General features: G+C 39.7%; 1 protein-coding gene and 1 non-coding gene across 2 annotated transcripts; one reads left to right on the top strand and one right to left on the bottom strand.

Annotated features, from left to right (window-relative positions):
- The first annotated feature begins 1,258 nt into the window (after positions 1 to 1,258).
- On the top strand, positions 1,259 to 1,735 carry LOC140861117 (uncharacterized). Its single transcript, XM_073264125.1, has one exon. It carries the CDS (start codon positions 1,259 to 1,261, stop codon positions 1,733 to 1,735), a length of 477 nt encoding a protein of 158 aa, XP_073120226.1.
- A 3,721-nt stretch (positions 1,736 to 5,456) lies between these two features.
- LOC140870075 (small nucleolar RNA R71) lies at positions 5,457 to 5,563 on the bottom strand. The gene has a single exon (XR_012147057.1). It is a non-coding gene; the product is annotated as a small nucleolar RNA R71 (small nucleolar RNA).
- Between the last annotated feature and the right edge of the window lie 7,054 nt (positions 5,564 to 12,617).

The following is a 12,617-nucleotide window of genomic DNA, read 5'->3' as shown; positions in this document are numbered from 1 at the left end:
TCAGCTGGTCCTAAAGACTCCAAACGATATTAGCAATCAGAATAAGTGTCAACTGGAATACAAGTCTCAAGGATATCTACCGACTTCATAAAGTCACAAATACCTTGTAATGGATCCTTAACAACACAACTTAAATGCAAAAGTACAGAGCATTTAAGGAGCCGTCTGACAAATCTCGGAAGATCATTAATAACATTTATTATGAACACATATTGAAAGGACATTAAAAGAGCTTCGAGTACAGATATTTGAAGATAAACAGATCTTAGTCTTACTCCACAAATGAGATATATTATCTGACATACATCTGTTCGAAAGAAAGTTTCTTACCATTGACACAAAGGGATAAAGACGTTGAAGATTGTGATATATATATATACCAGAGCCAAGCAAAGAAAAATAGAAGATACGACCATCAAACTATCAAAGAATCTGAGCACTCGAAATTTTTTTTCAATACTCTACTGCTCATTCAACCCTTCGCTAAAACAGAATCATATATGATCTTATTAGAGAACTACTCAAGGGTTACTCAAATCCAAGCTATTGTTTGAAGAACATCAACTGATCCAAGGATTTGAGATACTAAGTTTTCAAGAGCTTATCCATTCATCATCATCAACCGAAGAAGTTTGATAAGAACTTAGAATCTTATCAATGTAAATCTAGGGAGTTCCATTTTAGGCAGTGATAAGTCTTAAATTAGATCGGGTGTATTACAAGACGTTGTAATAGCCAAAGTCTTTTAGTGGATCCTTTCGAGGAGGAAGAAGGGGTGACGTAGGAGATTGAGCTCTGAACATCCATAAACAATTCTGTGCACATTTACACTACTGCATCATATCATATTTTCACTATTGTCACCTAGCTTAATGAGAGCCATTTTTTGCACTACTTTAGTAGCTCTTATTTATCTAGAAAGTTGAGAAAAATCGGTTGAGTGAATTAACATTTGCTTAATCTTATCGTGTTATAGCATAAAATTATTATATTGTGTATTCACCTCCCCTCTACACACACTACCGATCCCCAACAAGTGGCATCAGAGAGGGTTCTTTCCCAGCTGCTGATATTTACTCATCATGACTTTTCTAAATACAATTCCTATGTTTTCTAAAGAAAATTATGATGATTGAAAAATACGTATGCAGACACACCTTTCTGCTCAAGATGATGATATGTGGTATGTTATCACTGATGACCCAATGAAGATTCTCCAAGTCAATATAGCTATAGCCATTTCAGGAGGTGAACCACAATGGTTGAAAAATCTAGAGCAGAATGGAGCACCGAGGACAAAAAAAAAAAAGCAAATCTTGACAACGTAGCCAAAGATATTTTATACAAAACCTTGGACGTAAACATGTTTAGCAATATCAAGACGTGTTTTACTGCTAAAAAAATCTGGGAGAAACTCACTCAACTGTGCGAAGGCAATGACCAAACCAAGGAGAACAAACTCACAGTAGCCATTCAGAAGTTTGATAATGCCAAGATGAAACCAGGAGAAGCCATGGCTGAGTTTGACGAAAGATTTAGTAACATTATTTGTGAACATATATCCCTTGGTAAAATATATACTAATCATGAAATTGCTCTGAAGGTTATGCGTGCACTGCCCAGAGAGTGGGATGTCAAGACTATAACCATGAGGGAATCAAAAGATCTAAGGAAACTAGAACTTTATGATTTGTTTTCTGATCTCAAATCCTACGAGTTTGAACTCGGAATATGAACTAAAGAAGAACCGTCTGCTTCTAATCCTACCAAAGAACTGACATCAACTGCTTTACTCAACCGACGGAGGAAGCATCAGCAAAGAAAATAGCTAAGCAAATGAGTAGTGAATCAATGTATCTCTTCATTAAGAAATTTGGTAAGTTTATGCGTAAGAATAAAAAAAGTTTAATAAACCTTACTACAAACAAGACCATACAAACGATGGTCCCTCGTGCTTTAACTGTGGCAAGAAAGGCCACTTCATTGCAGATTGCACTAAGCCTAAGAACGATGAAAAAAAACAGCATTATGAGAAGAATAAAGGAAAAGAGGGAAGAATAATGTTCAAAAAGAAGAAAGAGCAAAGAGTACTAGTTGCAGACGAAGGAAAAATCAAGTGGGTAGAAACTGAATCTGAATCATCGAATTCAGACAACTCATCCGAATAAAGTGAGGAGGAACAAGTCCAGTGTCTTATGGCCAACTCTCAAAATGGAGAAGATGATACTGAGGTATTTGACTTTAATTCTTCTGAATTTACACATGAGGACCTTGTTCAAGAACTTAATGACATGGTCATTGAGTATCAGAAGCTTTCTGTATCATTCGAGGAAGTGAAAGCAGAAAAAACAAGTCTTATTGATAAATCGAGAGAAATTAGCTGTTTACAGCGAAAAAAACTTGACAGTCTAAAGACGAAGCTAAACCTGCTAGCAGCTGAGAATGATGACATGAAACGTGTATTCCAAGCTACTTTGAATGAAAATCATAAGTTGCTTAAAACAATCAACTCTTGGAATAATTCTTCTACCTCGTTAGGTAAGATACATGAGAACCAGAAACAGGCAGGTGACAAAATCGGCCTTGGATATGGTTCAAATGATTGCATTCTTACTGAGGAAATTACTCAATCGTATCCTAGTAAGAACAATCCTAATGCCATAAGATTTGTTCGATTTAGTACGATATATGAACACAATGAGCTTAAGATCAATGATGGACGACCAATATGTTATGAGAACAAGGTTAAGCATAGAGGGCTGTGATATGTGGAATCTCATAATCCAGGGAAAGGAGAAACATGGGTCAAACCTAGACTGAATAAACAAAGAAATGGAAACCAATCTAAGTTTAAACAATCGACGTTTTAACCAGGTCAATCTAAGTATAGGAATCTTCAGGTGAAACAGAACCGATACTTCAACTGCATGCCTGTTCAAAAACGATACATACTGAACAACAAAGATAACAAGTTCAAACAGCACACAGCAGTATCTATGTAGTGACCCTGCATGGAATCACCTACTAACTGGCAACTAATAGCATGCATTAAACTTAATACAGCAAAATACTTAACAGAGTAAAACGTGCGGAAACATAATCCATAAATTACATATCAGCTTAGTAAAATATATCCAAACTTAATACTGTAGTGATACAACCATATCGAAAACTTAAAAGTAAACATTATACAGCTATATCGAATCCTGCTGTATAATTAACTCCTCAAGGCTCCTGCTCCCTAGTCCTGCCTTGAACTACCAGCTCCGTCCATCCTGCGACCTGCCCCGTGGAATAGGGTGTCCAAGATAACAACTAGGACGTGAGCGCTAACGCCCAGTACATAAACATGAGTAAACATATGTATATAATGCATGCAACATGATGACTGGTAAATGGTTGATAGGAGTCGTTTTTATGTGTTTTTATTGTTTGTTTTGTGTTTGTTTTGCTTTCGTTTCGTTTACTTATTGTCCGTTCTTTTCCATTCTTGTTCTTTTTATTGTTTTATTATGTTCGTATTCACTCCTCTGGTTTATCTATTTTTATGGCAGGAAATCACCAAGAAATGCCGATACTTGGTGGGAAGGTGATGCACAGTAGAGGCCATGCAGATAGAACAAGAAGAAAGGCAAAATTCTGGAAAAGAAGAAGGGCACGCGGGCGGCCATATTCTACCGCGCGGGCGCATACACGGTTGAGAAAAATAGTAGCGCAAGGAATTTCTAGGCGCCCGAGCGGCCATATTCTACCGCGCGGGCGCGGTCACGTATTTTTGAAACAGTAGCGCAAGGAGTTTCGAGGCGCCCGAGCGGCCAATTTCTACCGCTCGGGCGCGGTGCACAGTTTTTATTTTTTTTATTATTTTGAGAGTTTATTTCGGAGAGAATTCTGGGGAACTATAAATACAATTTTTTCTTTAGTTTTTGAGGGTTACACGGGACGCATATCAGGAGACTACCGGCGGCTGAACGCTGGAGATTTCTCTTCTCCGTTGGGAGTTTTTCCTTTACTTCTTATTCTTAATTTTTATATTGAACATCTTGGAGATTGAATTTTTGTAATGAATTCTAGTAGCTAAAATATTATTTTGTTGGAATCGAGGGGATCCTAATCCCGAAACACTGTAGTGTGATTGAATCACCGGACGTATTGGGAATTGATTTATGTTTATAATTGATTTTATCATGTTTTTCTTTCTATGTTAATGATTAGCTACCTTTAACATAGATTCGTAAATTATGAATTGCTGTCGAGAGATAGGTTTACAATTAGGACGAATGATATAATCCATGGACTTAAAATATGCATAGAGATATGGTATTTAGTACATGTTGATAGCCATAGACCACCAGGTTGAAAGTTGTAGAATTCATAGAATGCAAAGCAATCAGTCGTGATAAATAATTAGAGAAATTTAATTATTTCACTGATTTGATTAGTTTGGCATCACCTCGAGAGAGAGTGTCAATGTTATAGGAACTTCTGTTAAATTTATAAGAATAAATTAAGTTGCAATCGTCCAGTTCAATTAGGGAAAAGGTGAACCGAAATTCCAACAAAATCATTTTGAATTGTTATTCTTCACTCTGAGATTTGTTGGCTTGGTTGTGAAGTTTAAGTTTATTTATATTGAGTTTTAATTTTAGATGTTAGATAATTCACAAATCTTTTTTTGATACTTTGTGTAGTTAAAAATTGAAAAGACAAATTATTTTCGTTAGTCCCTGAGGACGATACTCGTACTCAGTACATTCTATTATAACTTGAATCGTGCACTTGCGATTTATTTGAGCTTAATTGATAGATATATTTACGTTGATTTTTCGTGGTAGTATTTGCTCGATCAAGTTTTTGGCGCCGTTGCCGGGGACTAAATAGAATTTAATTTGTTTGATTTGATTTTTCTCTATTACAATTTTAATCATTCTTTTCCATCTGTGGACTGCAGGATCCTCTTGCAGTACATGCAACACTCACCTGAAGGACTATTGCCTTTTGATCCAGAAATTGACAGAACCTTTCACAGAAGAAGAAGGAAACAGCAGCAAGAAATGGAAGGAGAACACGAACAAGAACCACCAGTTTACAGATCCATGATGGATCTTGCCTTACCAAATATTGAAGGTGCTCGACCAAGCATTATCCGGCCAACTGTAGCAGTAAATCACTTTGAGATAAAGCCGGCGATTCTTCAAATGGTTCAAAACACGCTTCAATTTGGTGGAAGTGTCATTGATGAACCCTATGTGCATCTCACAAATATTTTAGAAATTTGTGATACATTCAAGATACAGGGAGTTTCAGATGACGCTATTCGTTTGCGTTTATTCCCTTTTTCACTACGAGACAAGGCGAAAGCATGGCTAACGAATTTACCTGCAGGTTCCATCATAACTTGGGATAATCTGGCTAAAGCTTTCCTCACCAAATACTTCCCACCATCGAAGTCAATGAAGCTGAGAGCAGACATCACAACTTTTTCCCAAGGTGAACAGGAAACATTTTATGAAGCATGGGAACGCTACAAGGATCTACTGAGGATATGTCCACACCACCAATTACCAGACGGTCTTGTGGTACAAACTTTTTACTATGGACTTTCTCATTCAAATCATACCATGTTAGATGCAGCTGCAAGTGGGAATTTACTGCGAAAGTCGTCGGAGGATGGTTATGAATTAATCGAGGAAATGGCAACCAGTAGCTATCATCCTCAATCTGAAAGGAGTGGGGCCCAAAAATCAACTGGAATTCATCAAGTTGAAGCATTCACATCTGTGGCTGCTCAACTTGAAGTCATGAACAAAAGGATCGAGGAACTGAGTGTAGGACATTCGGCAATGCGAGTGCAAGAAGTATGGTGTGAAAAATGCGGTGCAGAGCATTTCACGAAAGACTGTCAAACATTCTCTCAACCGGAGGGAGTTATGGAAAGCCACATGGGAAATCAGAATCGCCCCAGGAATGACCCATTTTCGAATTCATACAATCCAGGGTGGAGACAACATCCGAATTTTTCATGGGGTGGACAGAATAATAAGCCGTATGGAAATCAGAATTACAGCAGGCATCCTCAAGAGGAGAAATCAAGCTTGGAGCAGATGATGCAGAAATTTATATCATCTACTGAAACCCGTATGCAGAATCAAGATGCATCGATCAAAAATCTGGAGAATCAAATAGGTAAATTGGCCAAATCAATTTCCAGCAGAGATCAGGGTACTTTGCCGAGCGACACTGAGTAGAATCCAAAGGAACAGGTGAAAGCAATTGAATTAAGGAGTGGAAAGACGGTCGAGCCTGAACAAAAAAGCGAGAAAGAGCCCGAAACGGGTACATCAAAAAAAACTTCAGGTAAGTCATCTATCTCAACACCCCCACCCACTTCACAATCAAAAATCGTTGTGCCACCACCTTTTCCTGCAGCTCTTAAGAAGGCAAAGCTAGACTCTCAGTTTGGTAAATTTTTAGAAGTGTTCAAGAAATTGAACATCAATATACCCTTCGCCGATGCACTGATGCAAATGCCAAGCTATGCGAAATTCTTGAAGGAAATCCTCTCTAACAAGAGGAAATTGGAGGAGCATGCAATGATAAGTCTGACAGAAAATTGCTCGGCACTGGTGCAGAACAAAATCCCACAAAAGAAAAAGGATCCAGGGAGTTTCTCTATCCCTTGTGTAATTAATGATGTTCAGTTTCATAAGGTTTTGTGTGATTTGGGTGCAAGTATAAATTTAATGCCTTACTCTATTTTCAGGAAATTGAGCTTGGGAGAACCAAAGTCCACCAGAATGTCTTTACAACTGGCGGACAGGTCCATCAAATATCCACGGGGTATTATCGAGGACGTGCTTGTGAAAGTGGAAAAATTCATCTTCCCCGTGGACTTCGTGGTGTTAGATATGGAAGAAGATCTGGACATGCCACTCATCTTGGGAAGACCTTTCCTGGCAACAGGAAAAGCACTTATAGATGTCCAGAAGGGAGAGCTGTTGTTGAGAGTGGGAGAGGAGAAAATTTCTTTTGACGTTTTTAATGCTTTGAAATTTTCTCAGAATAATGAAGAATGTTTTCAGTTAGATGTAGTAGACTCACTCTTATTTGATTATGTGCAGGATAATTTTCAGGAACCGTTAGAGGCTGCACTTGTATCTGAACAGTTGGGCGACCTCAGTGACGGAGTAGAAGAGATGACCGCATACTTGAATGACAACCAGTCATGGAAAAGAGGTGGAAAGCTTAGACTTAAAGACCTTGGTGACTGGAAGGATTTAGTTCTTCAAAAACCAAGCATTGAGGAACCACCTACTGTGGAATTAAAACCATTACCCATTCATCTTAAATACATGTTTTTAGGTGAGAACGATAAGTTACCTGTCATAATATCTTCTTCTTTGACAGATGAGATGGAGGACATACTAATGGAGGTGCTTAAGAAACACAAGAGTGTGTTTGCTTGGAAAGTGGCAGATATCAAAGGAATCAATCCATCCATATGCATGCACAAGATTTTAATGGAAGAGAGCATCAACCCATTAGTCCAACCACAGAGGAGACTAAACCCGAAGATGCAGGAAGTTGTGAAAGCTGAAACGATCAAACTGTTGGATGCAGGTATCATTTATCCTATTTCTGATAGTCCGTGGGTGAGTCCAGTGCAGTGAGTACCAAAGAAAGGGGGGATAACTGTCATAAAGAATGAAAATAATGAATTAATACCTACTAGGACAGTTACGGGTTGGCGTGTGTGCATAGATTATAGAAAATTAAATGACGCAACCCGTAAGGATCATTTTCCCCTCCCGTTCATTGATCAAATGCTAGAAAGATTGGCTGGGTATGAATTTTACTGTTTTTTAGATGGGTACTCAGGATACAATCAAATAGCGATTGCACCTGAAGACCAGGATAAAACGACTTTTACCTGCCCATATGGTACGTTTGCCTACAGACGTATGCCTTTCGGATTATGTAACACTCCTGCTACTTTTCAGAGATGTATGACTGCTATTTTTCATGATATGGTCGAAAATCTTCTAGAAATTTTCATGGATGATTTTTCTATTTTCGGTCAATCTTTTGATGCATGTCTGCATAACTTAAATTCTGTGTTGATAAGATGCGAGGAGACCAATTTGGTGCTTAACTGGGAGAAGTGTCACTTCATGGTGACAGAAGGTATAGTGTTGGGTCACAAAATTTCTGAACAGGGGATCAAGGTGGACAAGGATAAGATGCACGTTATTCAAAATCTGCCTCCACCTACAACAGTAAAGGGAGTTAGAAGCTTCCTCGGACATGCTGGTTTTTATCGGCGATTTATTAAAGACTTTTCAAAAATTGCCAAACCTCTGTCCTCTTTGCTCATGAAATATGCCCCTTTTGATTTTGATTCGAATTGTTTGCAGGCCTTTGAGGTGTTGAGAGAAAGACTGGTGACTGCGCCAGTATTGACATCGCCGAACTGGGAGCTTCCATTTGAAGTAATGTGCGATGCTAGTGATTCTGCTGTTGGTGCGGTACTTGGCCAACGAATAGACAAGGTATTCCGAACCATCTACTACGCTAGTAAGACTCTTAATGAAGCTCAGATCAATTATGCCACCACTGAAAAAGAGTTGCTAGCTGTAGTATTTGCACTAGACAAATTTCCTTCGTACCTTGTTCTTTCAAAAATCACAGTCTACACAGATCACTCTGCTATTAAACACCTGTTGGCAAAGAAAGATGCGAAACCTAGACTGATTAGGTGGATCCTGCTTTTGCAAGAATTTGTTAGAGATCAGGGATAAGAAAGGTGTTGAAAATGTAGTAGCTGATCATCTGTCTAGATTAGAATGCATTACTGATGATGAACAAAATGAAGTAAAGGATATAGATGATTGGTTCCCTGATGAAAAACTTTTCGCCATAGAGAGTTCACCATGGTATGCACATTTTGCTAATTTTCTGGTCACAAGCACACTCCCACATAATCTATCGTTCCATCAGAAGAAAATTTTTTTATCGGATGTCAAGCACTATTTTTGGGAGGAACCATTTTTGTTTAAAATATGTGCTGACTCAATGATTCGGAGATGTGTGGCGGAAGGAGAAATGCAAAGCATCCTCAGTCATTGTCATGATCGTGAGGTAGGTGGCCATACTGGGCCAATCAAAACTGCAGCGAAGGTACTGAAATATGGGTTCTATTGGCCCGACCTTTTTAAGGATGCGCGCCGGTATGTTTTAGCTTGTGATAGATGTCAGCGGACAGGTAATATCTCTAACCGAAATGAAATGCCTATGAATAATATCATTGAGTGTGAGATATTCGATGTTTGGGGAATCGACTTTATGGGACCATTTCCACCTTCTTTGACGAAAAAATACATTTTGGTCGCAGTCGATTATGTTTCAAAATGGGTAGAGGCTGAAGCTTTTGCAACAAATGATGCACAGGTTGTACTAAAATTTTTGAAGAAAAATATTTTTAATCGGTTTGGTACACCCCGTGCAATCATTAGTGATGGTGGCACCCACTTTTGCAATAAACTTTTTGACAAACTTTTAAAGAAATATGGTTTCAAGCATAAGGTATCTACCCCATATCAGCCCCAGACCAGTGGCCAAGTGGAAGTGTCCAATCGAGAGATCAAACAGATCCTAGAGAAAAGTGTGAGTACTAATCGGAAGGATTGGGCACTTCGACTTGATGATGCCTTATGGGCCTATAGGACGGCATTTAAAACCCCTATCGGCACTTCCCCTTATAGATTATTATTTGGAAAGGCATGCCATTTACCTATTGAATTAGAGCATAGAGCATTTTGGGCTATTAAGACTCTAAACTATGAATTTGCTGCTGCAGGTGAAAAAAGATTGTTGGAGCTAAATCAACTGGAAGAATTCCGCGACAATGCATATGACATGGCGGTTTCGTACAAGGAACGGACAAAGAGAATACATGACAGGCGTATTCGTCAGCGGGAATTCAAGGAAGGAGAGGCTGTGTTGCTGTTCAACTCCCGGTTAAGACTATTTCCCGGGAAACTGAAGTCTAGATGGTCTGGGCCCTATAAGATCACCAGGGTGTATCCATCAGGGGCCATAGAGATCAAAGATGCCCGCAACGAGTCGTTCACGGTCAATGCTCAAAGGTTAAAACACTATGTGGGGGGTGATGTGGATTCCACGCCAGTCATCACCACATTGACTGACCAAGACTAGTTTGGGGAGGGTGAAAAGTCAAGCTCTCGACTTTAAATTGAGAACTACATTCTACTTTCCCTTTTATTTATTCGCGTTTTTTTTGTTCATTTTAGTTCAAGTGTTAGAATTTTTAGTTAATTTCCTGTCTTTCTTGAGTTGAGTTCTGTTTTAAAATTTTTTGGAAAAAAATGGGGTGCGCTCGCGCGGCAGTTTTCTGCCGCCCGCGCACCCAACTCTCGGTCTTAAAATTTTTTGAAAAACAGGGGGTGCGTTCGCGCGGCAGTTTTCTGCCGCCCGCGCACCCAACCCTCTGTCAAAATTTTTTTAGAAAAAAGGGGTGTGCGCTCGCGCGGCACTTTTCTACCGCGCGGGCGCCTCGCGCAAAATCAAAAATTTAAAACACCCGATTCCTTTTTCCCTTCTTTATTTTCTCTCTTTCCTTTCTCTCTAACCCTAATTCCCTCACAGCCGCCATCTCCCTCACTCTCAGTTTCTTCTTCTTTTCTCAATTTCGCAGGTAATTCACTCGAGTTCTCACATCTCTCGACATGGCGCCAAAGAAACAGAAGATTGCCACCTCTAGGGCCAACCCATCCCACTTAATAGATGGGAAATTTATTTCTGAAGAAGCAAAGGCACGTTATGAGGAAGCCAAGGCCGCTAGGAATCCCATTCCGGAGCGAGGAATTGATCTTTCTGAAAACCGCACCGCCTCCCTTGGCATCGTAGCTCGAGGATGGGCCGAGTTTTGCCGCCAACCTGTCGCGGCATTAGTCCCCTTGGTCCGTGAATTTTACGCCAACGCCGCCGAGTGTACCAATAGCACTACCTTCGTGCGGGGTAAGATTGTTTCTTTTACTCCCGCTGCTATTAATGCATTATTGCAAACTCCGGAAGTAGACGATAGCTAATTTCAGGCTTTTAAGGCCAATCCGGATTATAATGAAATTTCGAATGAGTTGTGCTATGAAGCTAATGTGTGGAAGGATTTGGTGAAGTTCATATCTTTTAAGGAAAAAAATTTGCGGCTGGAACCGGCCTTGTGGTATGCTTTTCTGACCCATAGGTTGATGCCGGTGTCCCATACACATGTTGTGACAATGAGCAGGGCGGTGCTTCTCTATGCTGTGCACAAACAATGGCCGGTTAATGTTGGACAAATTATCAACCAAGAGTTGTACACTTCCATTCGCACGTCCAACATTTCAATTTTCTTTCCGACCATTGTTTCTTTACTGTGTGTGCAAGCTGGTGTCCCATACAAGGACACATAAGAATGGTTGCACCAAATGCAGGCAGTGGATAACACAATTCTGAAAGCAAAACACGCCTTCCGCGTACGCGAGTTTTCACTTCCTGGCCAGGCCAGCTCTGGCCCTGGTCAATCATCACGGACTGCACCTCGGCCACCTCCTGCTCGCCGCACCACACATGAAACATTGAGTGAAATGTCGGCATGGATGCAACATCAGGAGCACTGCCAAGAGGTAAACGCCGCCTACAATGAATCCACCCATGCCATGATGCGAGGACTGCTCGCCAATGCTGGGATGGACCCGGCCGTTTATCCTGCACCACCGCCATATCCTCCACCGTTCCAGTTCCAATATGCTCCACTGGTTCGGGATCTGCCCGAAGACATGGATGAGGAGGAGTCTGATTAGTACCAGGGGAGTTTTTATTGTTTTTTTTTGTTTTTATTTTCTTTTAGTTTGTTTTAGTTTTGGTGGTGTTAAGTAGCATTGGGGACAATGCTTGTCTTTAGTTTGGGGAGGGTGTGTGTCTTTTGTGTTTTCAGTATTGTTTTTCGTGTTTTCTTTGTTCGTTTGAGTCGTTTGTAATGTAGTTGCAAGTGTTGTGAATGAAAATCAGAAAAGCCAATGATGAAAAAAAAAAAAAAAAATTTTGGGTTCACTGTTTGTTTTTGCTTAAGTCCATGACTATCTTCTTTGTTTGACAAATTGTTTTGAACTAGTATAACCAAGTCGATGAATAGGTCTCAAAACATTCTGTGAGGTACACTTGAATCTGTATTTGAAACACACAAACTTGGATATGATTAAGGCAATTTGTTTGATTTTTGGGCTAGAAAGAAATCTTTCGTGAATTACCTTTAGATGCCCAATTGAGCCTTCACATTTATATGAGCACGAGAGGTGCATAATCTGGATTTTATGTTGGTGTAATCATCGCTTACTACTGATGATTCTTTTTTCTGCACTGATTGAGATCTGTATGAGTTAATTGTGAATTGAGATTTGTCTAGAACAAGTTTGAACATCCCTCGAAGCGCAATACGGGCATACTGTGATTTAGGAGTGATATATGCATTTCTTTCTGAATTTTGTTTGTGCCTTTCAAACTACCCTTGATTTATTTTGTCCCTAGTACCTTATTTGAGCTTAATAGAAAACGAATGG

Source organism: Henckelia pumila, chromosome 4, assembly GCF_033568475.1.
Source record: "Henckelia pumila isolate YLH828 chromosome 4, ASM3356847v2, whole genome shotgun sequence".
Taxonomy (NCBI): Eukaryota; Viridiplantae; Streptophyta; class Magnoliopsida; order Lamiales; family Gesneriaceae; genus Henckelia; species Henckelia pumila.
The sequence above is the reverse complement of the archived record's forward strand: the minus strand, read 5'-3'. Positions and strand labels throughout refer to the sequence as shown.

Bases quoted from the DNA above. Each gene is read 5' to 3' on its own strand.
- LOC140861117 (XM_073264125.1), top strand. From the start codon at position 1,259: ATGGTTGAAAAATCTAGAGCAGAATGGAGCACCGAGGACAAAAAAAAA.